Below are 21,660 nucleotides of genomic sequence, written 5' to 3'. Positions count from 1 at the left end.
TAAATTTGGCATGTATGAGTTGCAATCGCCAAAACCAAAAGTATGTGACATGTGTATCACACTGTGCAGTGAATAATATATCAAGAATCGTAGGAAGAATATATAAGATGTTTGTAAACTTAGATTATAGATAGATACGTTGAACACCCGGATGAAACCATGGTATAATAGCGGGCTCACCTATTACGTACGGCCCATTTAGGCCAATGGAAACATGGATGGATTGATATAATATTTAGTAGCCGTTGGGGATAGACTTGTCGTGAGTTTCCTCGGGCGAGAAGACGAAAGGGCCAACGGTGAAGAGCTTCATCTTAAGCTTGAATTCTAGTAGACGATAATTTTGGAGAATGGCTCCGCTGATTCCACGGTTGATCTCAGTTGGAAAAGAACACGTGTCGGATGGAGAAAGCTCAAGAAACGCCCTGCACTCCTTGATCCTCATTACCTTCTTACTATAAGAATCCTTCACTTCCGACGAAGAAAGCGTCGCCAGGAAATAACCCTTCGCATCCGTCGCTTGGCTAAGCACCGTCACATCCTCTGCTTCGTAACCGTACTCATCGGCTCTCTCACATGTCACCCTCGCTACTGCACCTGTACGTCCACATACCATAATTTCAGTTAATTAATTATCCCAAAATATATATTCATGAATCATGATGAGATCTAATTACCTTGGAGAGGGGTAAGCTTAGATCCTTGTTTGCAGTAGATGAGACCTTGAACTCCGATCATCGAGGAAAGCAGTTCCCCCTCGGTGATTGTCGTTACTCCGGCAGCGAAAAGAGACGAGAGAAGTAGCATGTAAGGAACGAAGCACAACGAAAAAGTTTGTGCCATTTTTTAAGTATACAATATTCAGATGTAATATAGATAAATAGATGTATATATAACTTGTGTGTTGTTGACAATGCATGAAATCTCTACTGTGAGAGTACGTTATATAGGGTTTTTGCGATAAGATTGATAACAATCTAAAATTAATTACAGTATATCTATGAGAATAAGGGATCTGACTTGAGCGCACGTTTTGGCTCGTGATGATACTAATCATTGCATTATTATGCATCCAATAGACAATAGTGTCTCCTTTTGATGCATTTAGAGGACGTGCAGCCACTTTTTATTTTATTTTATTTTATTTTACAATACATAATTTGTTATAGATTTATAGTTTCAATTTTGTTCGAGAAGAAACCACAAAGCGTCGAGTCTCTTCTTAACAATTTATTTTTATCTTAATTAATGTACTAATGGTAATATTTGTACTTATCTATTTGAGATTTGACGTTAAACAAAATTAACGAAAGGCATGATTTCGTTATCACGGTACTTACTTTTTTGTTTAATCACGTAGACAAAAACAAAATGAAATCACCTTCACCTGTATACGTTTTTTTCCACTGAAATTAACTTCAAACTCTTAATGGCTGTCATTAGTATAGTTAAATATACGCAAAAATTGTTAAAGTTTCGACGGACCCAACCCAATTAACGTGGGATCAGAAAAAAAATATTATTTTAAATAACTTACGAAGTATTTATTTAAAGAGTTTTAGATCATCATAATATTCAAAAAAAAAAAAAAAAAAAAGTAATCATAATGATGACTACTGCTATATATAAACCTCTTAGTTAATTTCAACGATTTAAATATCAGTCTTTCTCAATCAGACACATTTTGGATGAAAGAACCGAAAATATAAAGATGAGTATTAGTAACATTTCTTATTTTCTTTTCTTGTTGAGTGTTGACAGCTTATTCTTTAGGAAACTAATTAAGATTTCATTAACGTATTATTATTTTAAAGTGAAGCAAACAAAAAAAAAGCATAGAGCCAAGAATGAAAGAATGGAAAATAAGCATAAACGGCGATCTAATGATTTATTGTGATCCCTAGTAAACCGGTTTTGGAGCCACGGGTGTAGAGAAATAGAAAGGTTCAAGGGTGTAGAGGATCAAATTGTCGTGGCTAAGGAAGTTGGAGTTGTCGGGAGAGAGTGGAGCTCCGGTGACACCTTTGTTGACATTGGTCGGAATCTTACACGTGGAGAGCGGAGAACTCTCAAGCTTCACGTTGCAGCTATTGATGTTCTTCACCTTGAGGGAGAGTCCGTAAGCGACGAAGTGGAAATATCCCTTCATGTCTGTTGGGTAGCTCGAGATTGTAACCTTAGCCACTAGCTTTCCATATGAGTCGAAGATGGGACACACAACCTTAACCTTGGCCCCTGTCAAGTACAGCACCGGTTTGGCTCAGTCCAAAACGAAATATGACAAATTTTAAAATTGTCCAATTTTTTAGAATTCAAAGTTAAATGTGTACTTTAAGATTATTGTCAGCAAGAAGCGATTTGTAGTTGTTTTTAGCGGCTCTTATTCTCGAATAATTAAAGACTCAATTTCTATACCAAAGTGGTTTAATTTGCTCAACATGTTATATATCTAGTGAGGTTACATAGAATGTATGGCAAAATACGAAATCGAAATTGCAACTGCACCTTGGATAGGGTAGGTTTTGTAGCCAGATTTGCACAAGATGAGACCTTCGATGGCCAAATCAGGGTTTGGTTTTGGAAAGTACTGTGGAGTCTCAACCGGTGATGTGTAGGTGGTGGTTGGTATGGGAACGTAAGGTTGTGATGGACTGTACGTGGTTGGTGGTGGCACGTAGTAATCGGCGGCGGCCACAACCAACACTAGCGCGAGGAGGAGGATGGAAGCGGCGGGGCTTGTGGATACCATTGTTAAATAGCTCTTGTTCGTGGTGTTGTTTGGTTAGTTGAAAGTTTGATCACAAGACATGGCCTTATACTACATAGAACACAATATGATATACATAGAATTATCGTAAGATTGATTATGAGGCAAGTGTCAGCTAGATGTTGGTTGGGGGAGAGAGAGACTAATTGGGGGCACGTTTAAATTTGTGTCAACGTAGTAAGCATTTCACCACCAAAATCTAATATTGAATGGGATAAGTTTTGATAAAATATTATTTATCAAGTGACAGACAAGGAGCCGAATCAAACCGGTGATTGAGACGCAATGATTTTGTTTCATGGTTATACACATTGCTAAAAAGTATTTATAAATGTTTACGAAAAAAGGATGTGTATAAATGTACCCTTTTTTACATGCATTAGATAAATTAACCAAAACATCTAGAATCATTTATCTGGTCATGTAATAAAATCTTGAGGTAGGATTAGGATCGGACTCGGAGTAGAAGTATGTATGTGTCTGGATAGAGAATTTGGCAGCAAAATAATGAGGTGATAGAATTAAACTTTTTATTTTCTTTATGAATGTTCATTGACTAATAAATGTTATACTTTTATAACAAAGTAGTTGATATGTACACTAGAAAATCCGAAAGAGTTTCTAGAAGAACTTGGTCGTCAAGCAAAAAAAACTGCAGCGACTCTTCTGACTTGTCTCTCTGTATAAAAAAACCCAAAGACAATGATGATTCTCTTTCAATGTAGGACTCCATTCAAAATAACACAAAATAACAGCATAAAAAAAAAAAAAATGTGTGGGGGCGCTGTCATATCAGATTTCATCTGGTCGAGTCAAGTCGGCTCTGTGAGCAGCAACAAGAAGCGTAAACCCGTCTCAGGTGGTACACTTTGGTTTCGAGTTTCGTATTGGTTTTGACGTTTTGTTTTGCTTCACTTAATATAATAACCGTTTGGTTTCTGATTGGGGAATATCGTCTTCGAACAGTTGGTGGGCAAAGAGATGGGAAGCGAGAGAGGAAGAATCTGTACAGAGGGATAAGGCAGAGGCCGTGGGGCAAATGGGCAGCGGAGATTCGTGACCCGAGGAAAGGAACACGTGTCTGGCTCGGCACATTCAAAACCGCCGAGGAAGCTGCTCGAGCTTATGACGTTGCAGCCATCAAAATCCGTGGCCAGAAAGCGAAACTGAATTTCCCAAACACTAGTATTATTAGTGATACAAATCAAAAGGAGATGATTTCGGAAAACCACCAAGTAGAGAGCTTGTTGTCGGAGGAGGAGGAGGAGCTGATGGCGTTTGAGGATTACATGAGATTCTATCAGATTCCGTTTCTCGACGACCAATCCACGACGGACCTTGGTAATCTATGGAGCTTCCAAGAAGAAGAAGAAGAAGAAGACTGTCTCACTACTAAATCTTAAATTATTCCCCGGCCGCTAATTTTCATTAGTATGCTAATCTTGTCTTGTTTTTTATTTAACAACAACCAAGTCTTATTTGTTTTCATCTACAGCATTAATGTGCTCAGTAAAGCTTCTATTAGTACTATTTAAATAGTTCCGTTGCCAAAACCAACCCAGCACCGTCCTTTTATTCACCGTTGTTTTTTTTTTTTTTTTTTATATTATGTTCCAACAACAGAGTCAGATGTGATTGATTATAATTTTCTTTTTAAAGATCACGAAATTACTTTAAGATTATCGTTTTGTATTCAAAGTTGTTCACTGACTTAATGACAAATATTGGGTATTTTAAGCAGAATCTGTTGGCTTGACCCCGCACATGGTTTCATCATCGTCAAGGGGTGTCTTTACACTTTTTACGCCACCACGTCATTAGTTTAGCCTCGTTCCGTTTGAGGTCCAACAAAGGGCCCAGTAAAGCCAATTTTTAGAAAAATGGCGGCCCCAAAGAGTGATATAACCCCTAGCGCTGCTAAAAAGGTTCGTAGTTTCGTACCGTCCCCACTCCCCAGCAAAGAGAAAGAGAGGAGAGAGAGGTGTGTGCAAACAAAATCTCAGAAATACAAGTTTTCTTTCTCGCTGAGTTCTCACTTTATTCAACCAAAAAGAAAAATTCCCTGAAAAACAATGTTCCCCTCCCAATCAAATTTGAATTATATAGTTTCAGGATTTGCTCATTTTTTTTATTATAACCTAAATCAGGGCATCAGAAGAATAATGCTAACTGAAGCTTTGTCTCCAAAAACAACATCAATCTGATGGACCAATCATCTTCTCAGGAACAACAAGAGTGTCAAACTCTTCTGCAGTAAGAACGCCTAACTTCAGAGCCGCGTCCTGCAGGATAAAATTTTCAAAACTCAAGATTTAACAAACTGATTTTTCAGACAAGTTTCTCATCTGCATTTGAAGAATGTTCAGACTCCAATATAGAGAGCACATCAGATGTTTTGCTATCAAACTGATCCAGACAAGAACTTGTTTCTCTTGTTGTAAATCACAATTGTTTCGAGACAAATCATAACAAAGGCTTTTTTGTTTTACCTTCAATGTACATCCTTCTTTGTGAGCTTTCTTGGCAACTGCTGCAGCATTGTCATACCCGATTTTCTGGTAAAGGATTCGAGAATTTAGTATCGAGGTAAACTTGTTTGTAATCCTAATGGGCAAATAGATGAAGTAAAGGCGGAGTTCAATATTTGGAGACTTACCGGATTCAGTGATGTCACAAGCATAAGAGACTACAGAGAAATACATAAAACAAAGAATCAATTCCCAGAGAACATTTTCACACCATGGACAATTTTCAGACTAACAAACGAGAGAATAAAGCCTACCTCGTGCAATAGTTTTGAGATCCTTTCTCTATTGGCCTCAATGCCCCTCACACAGTTTTTCTCAAACGAAGCTGAAGCATCTGCTATTAATCTGACGGACTGTCAAAGAGGCGAGATCAAATGGTTAGATCGCTATTTTTTAGATACAACCAAAGAAACAGAAGTACAATGAAAAAGATTCATGTACATGTAAAAGAGCGCTTGCGATCACCGGCTTGAATACATTCAATTCAAAATGACCATTTGACCCACCGACTGTCACAGCTACATGGTTTCCCATAACCTGCAATTTTGTTTGATGCAACCCAAAGAGTCAGAAACCTTAGCATTTTAGATTCATAGCTTAACAACATAAATGGAACTTACCTGGGCACAGACCATGGTCAAGGCCTCACACTGTGTAGGATTTACCTTCCCCTGAGAAATAGAAAAAAAAAAATCAATTGAAACCCTAAGGCGAAAGTATAGGAAAAGGAAGACAGAAGAGCAAAGGAAGATTGCATTCATACAGGCATGATACTGCTTCCTGGCTCATTTTCAGGTAGAACAAGTTCACCAAGACCACATCTTGGGCCACTATATAAAGACATGTTAAACTATAAGAACATAGTGCAATTTGAAGAAGAAGAAGAAAATGATCCATAAAGATAAGATGACATGCCTTCCAAGAAAACGAATATCATTGGCGATCTTCATCAGCGATGTGGCGATTGTGTTAAGTGACCCACTGGTTTCAACACAAGCATCGTGTGCAGCCTGAAACAAGCAGAATAATTGAGCAACTGATTTCACCGTTCAGAAACATCTTCTATGGTTGGCCCCAGAGGCTGCGAATGTTCAATGTCTAAAAATAATAGAGGTAGTTTAAAGGCTAACCAGAGCTTCAAACTTGTTTTCGGCGGTGACAAATGGCAAGTTTGTTTCTTCAGCTACTGCAGCAGCTATCTTTACATCAAACCTGTACAGATATTACTAGTGTTACTAACAGTGGACTAGTAAAACATCAAATTTTAGGAGAGATGAACTTGGGATGGAATTGTGGAAAAAAAAACTTCAAAATAAGATATACCCTTTCTTCGTGTTTAATCCTGTCCCAACCGCAGTTCCACCTTGTGCAAGCTGGCCAAACAATTCTAGCAAGTTAGAGCTCAGCGATAACTGGGGAAGTTCAATAAATCAGATCCCCAAAAGATATCATTTCCAAAACCTGATAGAGGCGGGGTAGAGTACAGGTGACTCTGTTAAGTCCATACTTAACCTGCACATGAATTCCAGATTGCATGTGATTTTCACTTTTTTTAGAAATAACACAGTTTTCTGAACACACCACTTACTTGAGTAGCATAGCCACCAAATTCTTGTCCTAATGTTAAAGGTGTAGCATCTTGAGTGTGAGTTCTTCCAATTTTCACAATATCTTTGAACTCGAACGACTGCAAGAAACAAGGTAAGTTTGGCAATAAATAAGAATGCACAGCAGATAGACCATGAAGCTTGAGTGAAAATGCATTAATGCAATAGGAATGTTAAGACGTCTATAAAAAGGTCTAAAAAAACAGGATTAAATAACAAAGTGTCATGGTTAGAAGTTGTTCCAAACACGGAACATTGCAACATCTAAAAAGCAACTCTCGGATATAAATAGTACCACATTGAACTATAATCAGAAGTGATTCATGATACTATTGAGGTCAGAACAAGTTTCATTTTGAAAGAGTATTGTGTATTTAGCGAGTAGATCAAGTGTGTCACTTGAGAAAGAGAAAAAGCAAAGTCAGACCTTAGATTCCAAAGTGCTGTGCAAACTTTTTAAACTAGGGATCAGCCTCGAATTAATCTCGGTTGCAGCTGCAATGTGCATGACCTAGACAAAGCCAAAAAAAATATGACAGGGAAGTGAGCCCTCATATACGGATGGAAGAAAAAACAAACCTGTTTCATAAAGCAATTCAAAAAACTTGAAGCATGTAAAAATCAAAGCTTACAGTCGGAAAAGTGTCGTTAGAAGATTGTGATCTATTCACATGGTCATTTGGGTGCACACATTTTTCACCACGTTTGCGACCAAGAATCTCAGCTGCTCTATTAGCAATAACCTGCGAAGAGCCAAAACAAAAACAAAAAAAAAAAAACAAAAGAGAAAGAGACATAAACACAAAAAAGCCTTCTCTTGTAGCAATATAAAACGAGATCCTAAAAACATACATATCTCTAAGAATGCAGAGAAATTACCTCATTAGCATTCATATTACTCTGAGTCCCACTACCAGTTTGCCATACAACAAGTGGGAAATGATCATTGAGCTTTCCCTCAGCTACTTCCTGAGCAGCTTGCATAATAGCTTTCCCAATGGTTGGATCAAGACCATATTCCATGTTAACCTATCATTACAGTTGTTACTAAATATATGACGAACCAAAAAGCAAGAAAGCAATTGGAGAATTGAATCCGAAATCCCAAAACCTTAGAGGAGCTGCTGGGGTGTTTACCTTGGCGGCGCATTTCTTCAAGACGCCAAAAGCTCGGACTATTGGTTCAGGCATTCGCTCGCGCTCACCACCGATTTCGAAGTTCTGCAGCGATCTCTGCGTCTGAGCTCCCCACAATCTGCAAAATAACACTATGAAACGTTTCCATTGGGGAAAGTAAAGAGAATACGCAACGATCAGATCCCGAACTTATCGGAAGGAACTTGGATCGGCCCGAAGGTATCCCTCTCCTCCCTAAACGACGTCGAATAAGATCTCAGCGCGGTGGCATAACGCAGCGCCGTCGCAGTTTTTCCGCCGGAGAGCCGCCGCGACGCGACGTGAAAAATCGCCATGGATTCTTCTCTACCTAATAGTAATACTGCAGTCGACAAAGAAGCGAACGAGGAATTATCAAATTGCGCATTTCTCTAACCAAAAATAATAATAACTCAACGAATCTGTAAATAGCAAAAAACAAAAAACCTTGGAAGACGAGAAGATGGAGAGCTGAGAGATGACGACGGAACAAGAAGTGCTGAGAGAGAGAGAGAGAGAGAGATAGGGTTAAAAACAAAAAAAAGTATAGTTTCAAATTATAATATTCGACGAATCAACAAGGTTGGTCGATATTTGAAAAGTATGGATGGGGAGATAAAAATACTTTTTTTGTCTAACAAATGATAAACAAGTTTTCGTAAATACTTTTTCTAATTTTCTATGTATTTCAACAAAATGTTTTTATATTTATTTTCTTTTTTTCAACTATGATAACTCTAGAAATGCATCAAATCAGAGATTTTGATTTGATTTGAGACACTAAAGAAATACTTCTATAAAAAACTCACATAGCAAATACAGTATCATACAAATCTTTCATATATTTATGTTCAACTAGTGGAAGAATGAATATACATAAAATAGAACAGAAAAGAAAAACAAAACCAAAGAAAGAGAGCAACAAGTAGAAATTGTTGCTGCATTGACCCAGTACCTATTTGTCTGTGACTGTGTGTTATATATATTTTATATCGAAACTTGCACAACCAAACGAGAAAGAGGAAGAACCAAGAAAACAACCACTGGAAGAAAAAAAATAATCAAATCAAGAAACGAATAAAAATCCATGTGAGTGTGTTTGTATGTATGTATCCGTACGGGTGAGTGAGTGTGGCCTTCAATGCCTAGCGTTAGCAGCTTTCCGCTTCATATCAGCAGGACCAAACTGTTGTTTCGTGCCACGAGGTCCATTTGTTAGCTTCTGTGAAGCTGAAGGCCGTGAAACCGAGTTTGAGTTGTTCCTGCGTTTTTTTTTTTTGGAAACATACAATACATAAAAATGTTTTAAGATTCTATGTTATTGTTTCCCATTTTGAATGACAGTTACCTGAATTGAGGACTTCTTATCGCTTTTGAGACGGGTTGTTTCTTGGGTTTTGACTCAGTATTGCTTCTTGTTGGTATCTTGGAGGATTGGTTTGTTTGCCACAGCAAATCTGGCTCCGATGAGTCACTTGTGGCTGCATCTAGATCATCTGTGCTGTTGTTGTTTCCCATAAAGATGTTGTAAGAATGTTCAGAGAATATTCTTGAAGTGTCTGAAGACAAATCTCTCCTGTAAAAATCTTCCGGCAGAATACCACCAATTCCATTGTCTGTTGTGCCTCCTCCCCATAGACTCTCCACTCTTCTCATCTCGTCTTGCCTGTTATTCACCATCACCTTATCAACCCACTCGCTGGAACCAAAACTTGGGTCATCCTCTCTGTAGGCTTGCCCTGGACTTGCTACTGGTGGCCAAGGCGGTGAGTTCACTGTAATCTCCTCCACTTCACAGCTCTCAGCTTCCGGCAGAATACCACCAATTCCATTGTCTGTTGTGCCTCCTCCCCATAGACTCTCCACTCTTCTCATCTCGTCTTGCCTGTTATTCACCATCACCTTATCAACCCACTCGCTGGAACCAAAACTTGGGTCATCCTCTCTGTAGGCTTGCCCTGGACTTGCTACTGGTGGCCAAGGCGGTGAGTTCACTGTAATCTCCTCCACTTCACAGCTCTCAGCTTTCTTTGCCATGATGTTATTGTTATGAATCTACAATCACTCATAAATCATTTTCCAGTTTGAGACATGATTTTTAAAATCAAAGAGATGGAGTTTGACAAGAGAATAGTCACCTCTACTTCACCAGTTTTGGCTTTGTGTTTCTCAGAACCACCAGGAGTTGTGAAGATCTTGTTCTGCTGTGACTCTGCTTCTTTTCTCGCGAGAGCTGCTTTTAGACAAGCGACCTATAAACAACGCAAAACCAATCAAACACCATCAACCAAGAAACTACAACTATCAGATTCAGTTCAAGCAAAAAGTAAAACCTGTTCTTTGAGTTCCTTAACATCTGAAGTATCATTGTTCACTCGTGCAGCACCGAGTTCAACCGTAGCTACTCTCTCTGCAAACTTTAAAGTGCTTATTGTTTCCCCAACTGCATCTGCCTCAGGACTAATGTGGACAAACATCAACGTTTTTGCTTGCCCCCCTGATGTAACATATTTGAAATCCCAAGTTAAGAAAAAGTGAGTTTTTAGCTGCAAGTATTCAGGAATAAACTGCTTGTTTTCCTTATACCAAGAGAGTCTTGAAGTAGTTGTGTGAGTTTGCTGTTTCTGTAAGGAACATGTGGGTTCTTGTGAGCTAGGGAAGCAATCACATCTCCTAAGGCAGAGAGAGATCTATTAATGTGTTGTGCTTCTTTTAGTCTGTCTCCAGTAACCTCGGATTTATCTACCCTTTCACTGCCTGCTAGATCCACAAGATGCATACATCCGCGAAGAACAGCTCCTGAAGTCAAGTCTCTTCCTTGAACATGAACAGTCAAGCAGCTGCAGGAAAAAAAAAATAGATTGACAAATGTTATATTGAGTTTACATAAGACATTTGAAAGATCAATGCGTTCTCTCTGCCCCTTTTTACCTGTGAGAACGACTGCTTCGATCATTCAAGGCTGTAGATCCAACGGCTCGATTCTTATGCCCAGTTTTCATTAGATCAATGACATCAAATGTTGAAGAAACGGGAACAAGACTTGCATCTGGTACACTTAGACCCTTTTGAGAGCTATTCCTGATTTCTAACGTATCAAAAAATGTTAAGGAATATGAAAATAAAACATGAAAATGATCTCTAATCAGAACATAAAACTTATAACCATTCATGACCAAAGGATATCTTTTGTTGCTTCCATCACTAACGAGAAGGTCTCTGACTTGCTCATTGTAAATCTCAATCATCTGAACAGCAATCTCGTAGCGGAATGTGTCTTTTCTTTGTTCAGCAAGAAGAAACAGATCACCAAGTGCTCTGTAATTAACTCCTTGACTCTTCTCTGTTAAATCTCTTGGTCCACTCTAGAAAATTTGGAAACAATAATAAATTTCTCTTGCTTCAAAGTGCTTCAAAAAATTTTAGTTTCAACTCTAATCTTACCATTGTGAATGTTTTTCCTGATCCAGTTTGACCATATGCAAATATGCATACATTGTATCCATCAAGAACAGAACGGACCAATGGCTGCATATCAGAGAATACCTCTTCTACAAAAAGCAAGATGGATCGTTCAGGTTCAATTCAATCACTGGAGAATAAGAGCGAGGCGTTTCTGTTTCATTACCTTGAGTCGCAGATGGACCAAATACTTTGTTGAAAGTGAAGGATTTGAGTGATTTTCCATGTCTAGATGCAGTATTAATCGCTATGGTATCATCCTCCATGTTCCCAATTGTACTAGAAATGCTGGATTGTCCAGGCAAAAATGGTCGTACCCGACAGTAAACACGGATGCTACCCTTGAGATCCTGCACTTGATTATAAAGTTTTCTGTTTTCTTCAAGAACTCGGTGATAACCAGAAGCAGCATGAGCAAGGCCATGAATGTGCATACCTGTGGACAGATATCTAGATCCGTTAGTTTCAAATTCTTGGATACTCAGAGCTGTTTTAGAAAGTAAGAGAAGAAAGATTTGAATACCAAGAGAAGAGAACTCTTCTTGAAATTTCTTCTGCATAAATTGCATACCAGCCCTTGTAGTGTAGAGTGTCTGCTTTAGTCCCTATAATAATAAAACATAAAGAACAGTAGATACACTTAGAATCAGTGCTATCCCAAACTCGAAGAAATTGTGATAAGTTTAGATGGAGTAGTGTAGTGCCTACTTCTATATCTTCTTGTTGTTGGTTGAAAATTGTCAGTTGTTTAAATTGTCGATTTTTCACCTCGTCGTCAACAATCTGGATTTTCTGATTGGTTTCATCTTTCTTTATTATTGCCTTGAAACTCTTCTCTTCCCTCTACAAAAAGGCACTTGAGTAATCAGCAAAATCATCTAACCTATATATTTTACAGAGAAAGATTGAAGCTGCTCTAACCTCTCTTTCACCATGAGGTTTAAGAAATGGTTTGTTGTTCTGTGAAGAAGTTGATTCTCTTGGAGCTGCTCTAACCTTCACATGACAGAAATTCTCAGATTAGAAGAATTATGACACAACCGAAGATCATGTTCTGTGAACTAACCAATGAACCGAGAGAGAGAAGAAACAGAAACATACCAACTCAAACTGATCTGTAACTCGATTTTCAAACTCTTGTACAACTTTGCTCAGCAGAGATTCAATCAGCTGTTACCATGGCGTTAGAAACTTACATCAAGAACATAACACAGCCAAATGACAACGATATGTATACAAAAGAGTAGGCTAAGCGAACTAGTCTGAAACTCACTTTGGGAACATCCTCAGGCTTTTTATCTGATAGAACAGCACGAACAAGGGTGCTGAGGGAACCTGAACTGGACTGAAAGCATAGGGTACAACAAAAAGACACATAAACGTCAAACATTCCACTTCAGAAAGAAAGAAAGAAAAACCAACCAGAGAAAGTTGAAGAGGCCAACCAGCTTGTTAGAATCGGTGTCAGAGGGACACTTGTCAAGGGTGTTGATCGATGAGGTTCTGGATAAAGAAGAGTTCATGAACGGCTCCGAGTTTTTTCTCACAAATGATGATTTACCAAGAGTAGGAGGCTTTATGTTGCCACCAAATTTCCAAACTCCAATTCCACCACTTTGTTTCCATTCATCATACGATTTGATTGCCAAAACACAATTCACAACTCGAGAAGCATTCCCTCCCTAGAACAAAAAAAAAAAAAAAAAAGAAAAGAAAGAGAAAGCATATTCATGAGCAGTTCTTTGATTGAAGTCAATGAGAAATCTCCAAGGGTACATACTTGCTCAAGATCAGATGCTTCAAAAGTAGGAAAGCCCATATCCTGGATAGCAACAAGGAAGTTCCTAACATTTTCAAAATACTGAAATGCAGATAAGGGAGCTCCATCAGCAACAAGAATGGCATCACAAGGACTTTCCACAACCTGAAGAGAGATCAAACTTTCTCAGGAACCGCTTTTGCAAAAACATGATAATCTCAAAAAAAAAAAAAGAGAGAGGGTTGGATGTAAAGAAGAAGAAGAAGAAGAAGAAGAAACCTTGGAAACAGCTCCAGGATGAACCTTATTGAGGACTTTGCAAAGGATAATACCACTTCGTAAGCCAAGCCTAAGGCCTTGTTCTGTAGGCTCTGCAGGCAAATCTTTAGCTGACACAACTCCAACCATCTTTCTCAGCCAATTAGCTGCCTCATATCTCCTCGACGCTACGCAAACAAACGCACAAGACGATTCTGGTTTAAATCTATCTAAACCAGAAGAAGAAGCACATTCTCTAACAATTTAACAAAAAAATACTAAAGCTAGAGTAGTCACACTAGGGAAAGAAGAAAGAAAGCAAAATTCCGAATTACCAAAATAAAAAGAAGAATTTGAAAGGAAGAAGAAGAAGTAGATACCAGCTTCTTCAGCTCGACGAGACAGTAAATCATGATCTCCAAGGCCATTGCCGTGTTGCTGCAACACATCCTGCATTACTGAAGCCACCGTGAAGCTCAATCCTCCATGCTCCGTCGCCATCACTTACTATATAACAATAATAATAATAGGGAACTTCTTCACAGACAGCAAATTTGAAAACAATCACTCACTCTCTAGTCCGATCCAAATAAGATCGATCGGAGAGAAATTAGGATTTTTTTTTTTTTTTTTTTTTGGTTAAGAATTTAAGGGGTGAGCTTTTTAAAAAGGTAACTTGGGAAGAATACTCATAAACTCCTCCATGAATCAATGAATTCTCTCTCTCTTTCTCTTTCTCTCTGGGGAAAAAAATAAGATACACAAACAAAGGTTGTAAAGCTATTATAACAACTGCCTTTATACTCTGTCCTCTTCACTCTGTCCTCCTCTCTCTCTCTCCACTCCCGAACCTATAGCTTCGTTTGTTCTTCTTCCCCCCCCCCCCCCCCCCCCCCACTCTAATCTTAAGGCTCTTTGAACTTGTAACCAACATGAAAAATAAGAAGAAAAAAAAAACCTATATCAGCAGGTTCGTTACGCGATATTCTTTTTTCTTCTTCTTCTTTCCGGTTAGCCTCTCTACCCGTTTGGATTTTCCTTTTATTATTATTATTACAATAATAAAAGCCTTACTGTTTATATCTATTTTAAGTTCGTTACGATTTGTTATTGTATTGTTGCTTCAATTTGATCTCTCATCAATGATATAATTGCTTCAATTTTAATTATTTATTTATTTATTATTATTATTAGTAGTAGTAGTATAATAACTATTTAATTGGATCCAAGATCACTGCTTTTTTTTTTGGAAGATGGCCACATTTTTCCGTTTGGAGAAAATTTAGTGTGATCGTGTGTTGTAAATCATTTTCGATGCCCCTTTACTCCAAATCCAAATCGTAGTATTATTATTATTAGTTTTTATTTTATTTTATCGTAGTATCTATTTATATTATTAATTCATTTGCATGTTACATGTTATATAATGTAAGATTCTGAAGAATGAAAATGATGATGATGATGTATCGGTTAAAACCAGCAACAAATCGATGTAGATAGAACACTAGTTATCGAATTTAGTTGATTCCATGTGTCTTTGCAATGCTTTAGAAGCAAAGAAATTATAAAATCTTTTTTTCTTTTTTCTTTTTTAATGATACTTTAGTGTAGTAGTAGTAGTATTGGAGTGGCCTAAAAAATTAATTAAGAACAACAACCACTTAATTAAAATACAATGAATTGTTTTTTATTTTATTTTATAATGTTGTTATAAGAAATGCAAGAATGTTAGGCGAGACATTCCTTTCCAAATATACCTTGAGAGAAAAATGTGTATAGATAGAGTTAGTTGAAAGTTACTGCAATTAGGTCCATTACCCAATTACTACTATTAAATATGTTGTTTCCATTCATTATTATTTTGGTAACTAACATAGGATTCTTTTTCACCAAAAAAAAAAAATATATATAACGGTCGGTAAAATTATGACTTTGTTGTATTTAAATATACCTACTTAATCAAAAAAATATTCTCGTTACCCAACATAATCAATCATCTTCATAGAAAGATTCAATGAAGATCATGTTGTATATTAATAACACATGCTGATAATTAGTAAAAAAAATTTCATAGCGGACGAACTTAGAAGACTTAAGTGACTAATGAGCGACAACTTATTTTATAAACACGGTCTGTCGATGGATAGAAGATGATGATAAACATTGGATATGGGCAACGTGTCAACGTCCCTACGGTGCCAAATGAGAGATCACACCACCAAACATTGACGGCGATATTTTCTGAGTAAGACATCCCCCGAGATTTATTTTGTTACATACCATATAATAAATTAATAATAAAAGAAAAAGATTAGAGAGCTTCAACGTTCAAAAAATTCAAATCAGCGCATCGGAGCCGGACCTATCAAATCAGACAGGTTCGGTGTGAAACCAATCCGAGCCTAGCAGGTAAACCTCACGTAGAGCGTCTTTGACGAGAGGACCCACGTAGAATGTGGTTGGTGCTACGACCCGACTGTCACTCAAGTCAATAACACGAACCAATCATTAACTGCCACGTCTTTTCGTTTCTATTCCGTATGAAAGCCACTCGCTTGCTTTGGCGCGTGTAAATCAATGCCCACTCTTCTTAATTCCCTTCCTTCACGCTTAACCAAAGCAAAAAAAAAAAAAAGCATCATTTTTAGCAACTAATTTTTGTCTTTGTTCTGTTCTCTTCTCCTAGTTGAAAATTTTGAAAATTCAAAATGCAACCAGGAATGATCATCATGAGCAGGCTAATATTTTTTTTTGTTTTTAAATGAATGAACAGTAGTACCATTAAGATATATTATATCATAAATGATAAATAAATTACTGGGTTTTTACCTTTAGAAAACCTTTGGATTAAACAAAAAAAAGAAATTAGAGGAGAAATGAATAAAGAGAAGAAACAGAGCATGTGGGATTCAATCATAGTTCCTTAAGACAGTTTTTGATGATGTTTCAATACCTAGCTTTGCCTTTTGATTTTTTCCTTCTTTTTTTTTTATAAAGGGATTATCGAAAAATTATAGTATGTGTGTACTATCTTATAGTAATATGTATACAAAATGATAATTAAAAACACTGACTTCACTTTTCATACAATGATAAGAGTGACAAATTTTGAAGTAAAAGCATTATCGTAAATAAAATTAGAACTGTAAAAACACGATATATATATATGGGTTCTGTCGTTTTTTAATTAATATATTATATCACATCCTTTAAATAAATATAAAACGGTGTTGAGATGCCAGATCCCACAAACATCATTGTAATCGTATGGGAATTACGAAATCACATGTTGTCACAAAAGACGTACCTTCTTCGATCCTTTTCTTTTGTTGCTTAGCTTAGTTAGGAATTTTCACAAATAAGAAATCGATTTTATTATACACGTTGTACACAGGGGCGGATCTACAGCTAAAGGGGGTGGGGCACGTGCCACATACTCCTTTCTAAAAATCTTTTTACTAGCCCTTTCGATATAGTATCTGCTAGCTCATTTGGAGAAAGGTGCCTTACATTGTGTTTGAGGAGCTGGGTTCAAAACCATTCATCAACACTTATTTTCCATTTGTTTTCTTTTTTCTCAAATCTTAACGTTTTCTATTGCTAAAGAAAAAATTCCTCTTTAGTGCCCCACATAGTTTTTGACCCTGATCCGCCACTGTTGTACATGTAAATCAGTAAAATGTATACAATGACTTCGATTGGTAACATCTTTTAAACAAAGCGGTTAAGATTTTTTTAGCGGTTGTAAAAAAGACGGTTAAGGAGAAGACGATTACAAAAGATGAAAGAAAAAAATGGTTAAATTCAAACGAGCGGTTAAATAATAGTTATGATTGGTAACGAGCGGTCGAATAGTTAAAACATTATTGTAAATAACAACAAAAAAAATAGTTTAAAATTTAAACAATTTTTAGAAATTATCAATTTTATTTTTAAAACTCTTTACATAAATAATATAAATACATAAAGACTTTTTTTTACAAAAACAAATATTTAAATAATTAAAAAAATTCCAACTGCTGGTTTTGTAAACAAGGTGGTTGCAAACTCACCACATATTTTAAAGCGGTTGGAAACTACCTCGTTTAAGCTTCTAGCCACCTCTTTCAACCACTTGTTCCAACTACTCGTTTCAACCGCCTATTTCAATCACTCATCCGATTGGTAAACAAATGAGCGGTTGAATCTCCAACCGCTGTTAAATGTGTTACCAATCAAAGCCAATATACTAGTAATATTTTTTGTAAGTAGTGCGTGCAACTACTTACTTTCATTTCATACATAGAGTAAAGTAGTTGTGCGGTTAGCCATACAAATTGCAGAACAAAACAAACATACATTTTTTGCATCACCATGAATTTGTTTTTTTTTTCGCCCATTTATTTATATATAATGGATGAAACCGTAAATAAGAGATTACTCACATTTATAACAATTATTAAGAAATAAAGAAACTAAAACAAGTATCCCATGTTTTTTATTTCGATAAATACTGAAAAAAAAAAAAGGAAAAGTGCAACAACAACCCATCAATTTCATTATTATTCGATTTCATTGGCTTTTTTCCTTTTCATTTAATTTAATTTTAGGTATATAATATATATAATGTGTGGTCATAGCTGAGATTTATGATTCGGCAGCTAATCATCTATAACAAAAAAGAAAACAGAGTGAAAAAATCATAACCGTAAACTTAAGGCCCAATTATTTCATAACAGGCTAAAAACAGAATAAATGTCCAGTATAAATATATGTTTCTTTTTAGTAGTAAAGAACATGAAGCCAAGAGCTGTTGACGACGACGATCATTGCTAGACCATAAAAAGTGTGTACCAAAAAGAGAGAAATGAAAAGAATCAGTCTTACATTATAATATTCTCTGTGGGTCTCTCAAGTTTCTAATATGCACTTCAATCCATTCTTCTTCAAGATTATGTTTTCTTCAACAGAGACATAAGTACCTAACACGAACCCCTCCTATTTTCGATTTACTCCCCAAAAGGGGTAAACCTTTCTTAACTTGTGTAAAAATTAATAACCCTTTGGTCGTCATCATCATCATCATCAAAAACAAAATACTAGTAGATTTAAAGAATAGAGCTTTGCTCCGAAGGTATATGGGTGACAAGGAAACGATGCACCATTTCGAAGCTAGTGAAAGTGATTACTGCTGCAGGAGTTGTTCTCAGGAGGTTAGTGGCACAGCCTCTGTAAAAACCGGGGAACCCATCTTTCTCAAACACTTTCTTGATGCAGTCTCTTACACCTGAGTAACGTTTCTCACTGTGGTGCCCTTGCTCTTGAAGCCTAGCTCTTACAACCTGCACGCCGCGTGATCAACAACAACAGGGAGGAGGTCATATAAAACCCCCCAAAAAAAAAAAAAAAAAAAAAATTGAGAACGATGGGAGTAGAGGTAACCTCTACCTCGTGCGGGTAGGTTAATGTGGAAGCAAATATTTTGGCAATCGAAGAGGCAACTGCTACATCACGAGCATTGAGATTATCAACTGATTTATCACCTGTTGGGTTCACAAACTTTTTTTTTTAGTCTATCTCATCTCCACAAAGATTTTACCTTTTTCTTTACTCATCCAATTCAAAAGATTTATGGATCATCAGTTTGTACCTTTCTTGGCCAAGTAGACTTTGATCATCTCGTATGTAGGAAACTGAATGGCAACATGACTGATACCAGCTAGTGCAGGCACAAGACCACTGGTTTTGGTAGGCACAAAGAGCGAGAGAAAATGGAAAGACATTTAAAATAAAATAAAGACCTTTCTTTGATCTGTTAACAGATGGGAAAGATGGAAAAAAAACCTGTACAATCCTCGAATCCCCTCTTCGTAAGCTATCCTCCTTAGAGCAGAAAGCGTACTTTTGTATGGCACGACTCCCGCTCTCATTCCTTGTGTCTGAAGGAGAATCAACAAGGTGTTGGAAATAGATTCTTATCGTGACACAAAATGAACAACATTCTAAGTTGGTAAAAAGAGCAGGTGTTGTGCATACTACTAATTAAGGTTCCCCACCTAGTTGTTTCCTTATGATTGCATACATGAAGCAAAAGAAAAGAAAAAAAAACACACACGGACCTGAAGTCTAGTCTTGACAACCCAAAGAGGATTTGTGGCAATGGTAGTAGCAGCTCCAGCACCAGAAGCAGCCAATACGTTAGCACCAACGCTGAGTTTGCGATCCACATCTAATTACAAACAGAGAAGAAGTTTGATTAGATGATGAGGTTATTAATAAGGGAGGGATTAAGAAGTTTTTTTTTTTTTTTTTTTGATTGAGGTAAAAAAAAAGCGCTACTAAACCTTTTGAGCAAAGAAAGCTCTTGAGCTGGTCATACATTGTGAAATAAATCTGCAAAAGTAAGTAAGTCTTACAGCTCCAAATAAGTCCAATAGAATCCAACAAGAAGAAGAAGAAGTTAAAAAAAACTCACGGCCCAATTGGAGAGAAGAGCCATCACAGTTGGGGAAAGTCCCCGGTATAAGCCACGCATGCCTTCTTTCTTAGAGATCTGCTCAAGACTGCCAACAATTAGACTACCTGATCAGAATAAAGTAGATCCATATATGTATATCAGCGCAATCCTGAATCCAATTCCCGAGTTGATTAAAAAAGAAAAGAAAAAAAAGAAAAAAAAAAGAGGAGTAAACCTTTGATGTTTGCATCACCGAGCTTGGGCAGGCCATGAACCTGAAACCTCGTTTTTATAACATCAAGAGGACAAACAAACGTAGCCGCAAAAACCCCTTAAAAAAGAAAAAGAATCAGATATTTTTTCAATCAATCAAAAAAAAAAAAAAATCAAAGAAAAAGGTTTGGTGGGAAAGAGAAAGAGATCAGAGCATATATATATATATATTTTTACCAGCGGCGGCACCGGCGGCTGCATTACAGAGGACGCTTTTGGAATTAGGAGGATGAGAATTAGCGGACATGTCTTGGATCTGAAAGCAGAGGAAGAAGAAGAAGAAGAAGAAGAAGAAGAAGAGACTTGAGGAAACGCGTCGCCGAAGAAGAGAATAGCGAAAACGATGGTTCCTCTCTGGAGAGGGATTTCGCGGCGAACCAGCGTCGCATTGCCCGACCTGGTCTCTCTTTTATATATCCTCTCTTCTCTTACAAGAAAATTGAGTCAACGCAGCAGAGACCGAAGTTAAACAAATCTGATGATCATAACCGAAGAGATCATCGCAGAGAGAAAACAGAACAAAACTAAACTGTGTCTTTTTTCTTTCTTTTTTTTTTTTTTTTTTTTTACCGCAAGAGACTTTTTCTCGTTTCTTTTATTTTCTATTCAACGAGAGAGAGATAGATAAATTAAATTAATATATAAATTAATTAATTTTTTTACGTGGCTCTTATTTTTTTAAACAATAAATTTTGTTTACCAAAAAAAGAAATGAAAATTGTACTTTGTTTCTCAGCCAGACGAATCAGACACCAACCCAAAACTCTGGTCCCATCAGCAGCCTGCCTGCCGATAATTGCCCCCAATTAACATTAGTATTCATTATTTTCCACCATCATTCATTATTTTCTGCTATAATTATATCTTTATTATGTATATCAGTAAATTTTGATAGATACAGAAAAAAAAGTTAAATTCTGATTAACGTTTGTTTATTTTTTCTTTTTACCGAGTTTATTATTATCTCATACTCATCAGATTCTGCATATATAAAAATTACAAGCTGTTTTAAGTTATAGAAACGAGACATTTATCTCAAAATTATTTTTTGTTAGAAATATACATAATGTTTTTTTTTTAATATATAATTTGCATTACCTAAATTTAGTTGGTTGAAGAGTTGTTTTGGCATATTATTTTTTTGCAGGTTGAAATTTGTATTATGTCCACCACCCAGTCAACACACAACTAAACCCGTATACTGTTAACATTAGTGGTGGTTATTAACTTGTGCAACTAAAAAATCTCCGGTATTTCTAGATTTTGGGTTTGGATCGGATTCGGTTCAGGTGTTTCGGGTTTAGATTCGGATTACCCGAAGTTGTCAAAACTCAAAATTTTAGTATGTAATTTAGTCTAGATTATTCAATAATACACAATATATTATAGTATTTTTTACCCAAATTAACTAATAA

The 21,660-nt window shown here is 36.7% G+C and overlaps 6 protein-coding genes across 10 annotated transcripts; 1 reads left to right on the top strand and 5 right to left on the bottom strand.

The window, feature by feature from the left end:
• Window positions 1-78: 78 nt before the first annotated feature.
• Window positions 79-919, bottom strand: LOC104783344 (protein SEED AND ROOT HAIR PROTECTIVE PROTEIN-like). Its single transcript, XM_010508490.2, has 2 exons — window positions 678-919; window positions 79-597 (listed from the first exon to the last, which is right to left on the bottom strand). Exons 1-2 carry the CDS (start codon window positions 841-843, stop codon window positions 236-238), a joined length of 528 nt encoding a protein of 175 aa, XP_010506792.1. The 5' UTR covers window positions 844-919; the 3' UTR covers window positions 79-235.
• An 849-nt stretch (window positions 920-1,768) lies between these two features.
• LOC104783343 (proline-rich protein 3-like) lies at window positions 1,769-2,847 on the bottom strand. Its single transcript, XM_010508488.2, has 2 exons — window positions 2,506-2,847; window positions 1,769-2,235 (listed from the first exon to the last, which is right to left on the bottom strand). The coding sequence occupies exons 1-2, from the start codon at window positions 2,747-2,749 to the stop codon at window positions 1,901-1,903; spliced, it is 579 nt and encodes a 192-aa protein (XP_010506790.1). The 5' UTR covers window positions 2,750-2,847; the 3' UTR covers window positions 1,769-1,900.
• Window positions 2,848-3,467: 620 nt separating this feature from the next.
• On the top strand, window positions 3,468-4,297 carry LOC104783342 (ethylene-responsive transcription factor ERF071-like). The gene is made up of 2 exons (XM_010508486.2): window positions 3,468-3,626; window positions 3,734-4,297. The coding sequence occupies exons 1-2, from the start codon at window positions 3,470-3,472 to the stop codon at window positions 4,168-4,170; spliced, it is 594 nt and encodes a 197-aa protein (XP_010506788.2). The 5' UTR covers window positions 3,468-3,469; the 3' UTR covers window positions 4,171-4,297.
• Window positions 4,298-4,779: 482 nt separating this feature from the next.
• Window positions 4,780-8,773, bottom strand: LOC104783341 (fumarate hydratase 1, mitochondrial). Its single transcript, XM_087512163.1, has 18 exons — window positions 8,505-8,773; window positions 8,229-8,400; window positions 8,040-8,157; window positions 7,782-7,931; window positions 7,535-7,645; window positions 7,330-7,413; window positions 6,884-6,982; window positions 6,757-6,807; window positions 6,619-6,668; window positions 6,426-6,507; window positions 6,211-6,305; window positions 6,059-6,125; window positions 5,916-5,966; window positions 5,737-5,832; window positions 5,550-5,648; window positions 5,424-5,453; window positions 5,257-5,322; window positions 4,780-5,049 (listed from the first exon to the last, which is right to left on the bottom strand). Exons 2-18 carry the CDS (start codon window positions 8,372-8,374, stop codon window positions 4,963-4,965), a joined length of 1,482 nt encoding a protein of 493 aa, XP_087368289.1. The 5' UTR covers window positions 8,375-8,400; window positions 8,505-8,773; the 3' UTR covers window positions 4,780-4,962.
• A 108-nt stretch (window positions 8,774-8,881) lies between these two features.
• On the bottom strand, window positions 8,882-14,650 carry LOC104783338 (kinesin-like protein KIN-14I). Of its 3 annotated transcripts, none has more exons than XR_015597787.1 (19): window positions 13,917-14,650; window positions 13,558-13,724; window positions 13,300-13,443; window positions 12,965-13,201; window positions 12,793-12,864; window positions 12,621-12,689; window positions 12,441-12,515; window positions 12,228-12,362; window positions 12,043-12,124; window positions 11,686-11,955; window positions 11,502-11,608; window positions 11,244-11,422; window positions 10,989-11,150; window positions 10,644-10,897; window positions 10,391-10,554; window positions 10,196-10,309; window positions 10,073-10,112; window positions 9,406-9,857; window positions 8,882-9,319 (listed from the first exon to the last, which is right to left on the bottom strand). XR_015597787.1 is itself a non-coding variant. In XM_087512162.1 (19 exons), the coding sequence occupies exons 1-19, from the start codon at window positions 14,035-14,037 to the stop codon at window positions 9,196-9,198; spliced, it is 2,964 nt and encodes a 987-aa protein (XP_087368288.1). In that variant the 5' UTR covers window positions 14,038-14,470; the 3' UTR covers window positions 8,882-9,195. The 3 variants fall into 3 exon arrangements, 1 of the variants encoding a protein (XP_087368288.1); XM_087512162.1 differs by having other exon boundaries at window positions 9,406-9,740; window positions 9,960-10,112; window positions 13,917-14,470; XR_015597786.1 differs by having other exon boundaries at window positions 10,989-11,422; window positions 13,917-14,426.
• A 3,733-nt stretch (window positions 14,651-18,383) lies between these two features.
• LOC104783337 (nicotinamide adenine dinucleotide transporter 1, chloroplastic) lies at window positions 18,384-20,951 on the bottom strand. Of its 3 annotated transcripts, none has more exons than XM_087512164.1 (9): window positions 20,423-20,951; window positions 20,208-20,303; window positions 19,991-20,097; window positions 19,860-19,908; window positions 19,635-19,744; window positions 19,360-19,454; window positions 19,166-19,254; window positions 18,964-19,058; window positions 18,384-18,857 (listed from the first exon to the last, which is right to left on the bottom strand). In XM_087512164.1, exons 1-9 carry the CDS (start codon window positions 20,490-20,492, stop codon window positions 18,624-18,626), a joined length of 945 nt encoding a protein of 314 aa, XP_087368290.1. In that variant the 5' UTR covers window positions 20,493-20,951; the 3' UTR covers window positions 18,384-18,623. The 3 variants fall into 3 exon arrangements, with proteins under 3 accessions (XP_087368290.1, XP_087368292.1, XP_087368291.1); XM_087512166.1 differs by having other exon boundaries at window positions 19,991-20,078; window positions 20,423-20,856; XM_087512165.1 differs by having other exon boundaries at window positions 19,991-20,068; window positions 20,423-20,856.
• Window positions 20,952-21,660: the final 709 nt, after the last annotated feature.

Source organism: Camelina sativa, chromosome 4 (genome assembly GCF_030686135.1).
Source record: "Camelina sativa cultivar CO46 ecotype springtype chromosome 4, ASM3068613v1".
In the NCBI taxonomy this organism is placed as follows: domain Eukaryota; kingdom Viridiplantae; phylum Streptophyta; class Magnoliopsida; order Brassicales; family Brassicaceae; genus Camelina; species Camelina sativa.
This window is presented reverse-complemented; position numbering and strand designations above follow the sequence as displayed.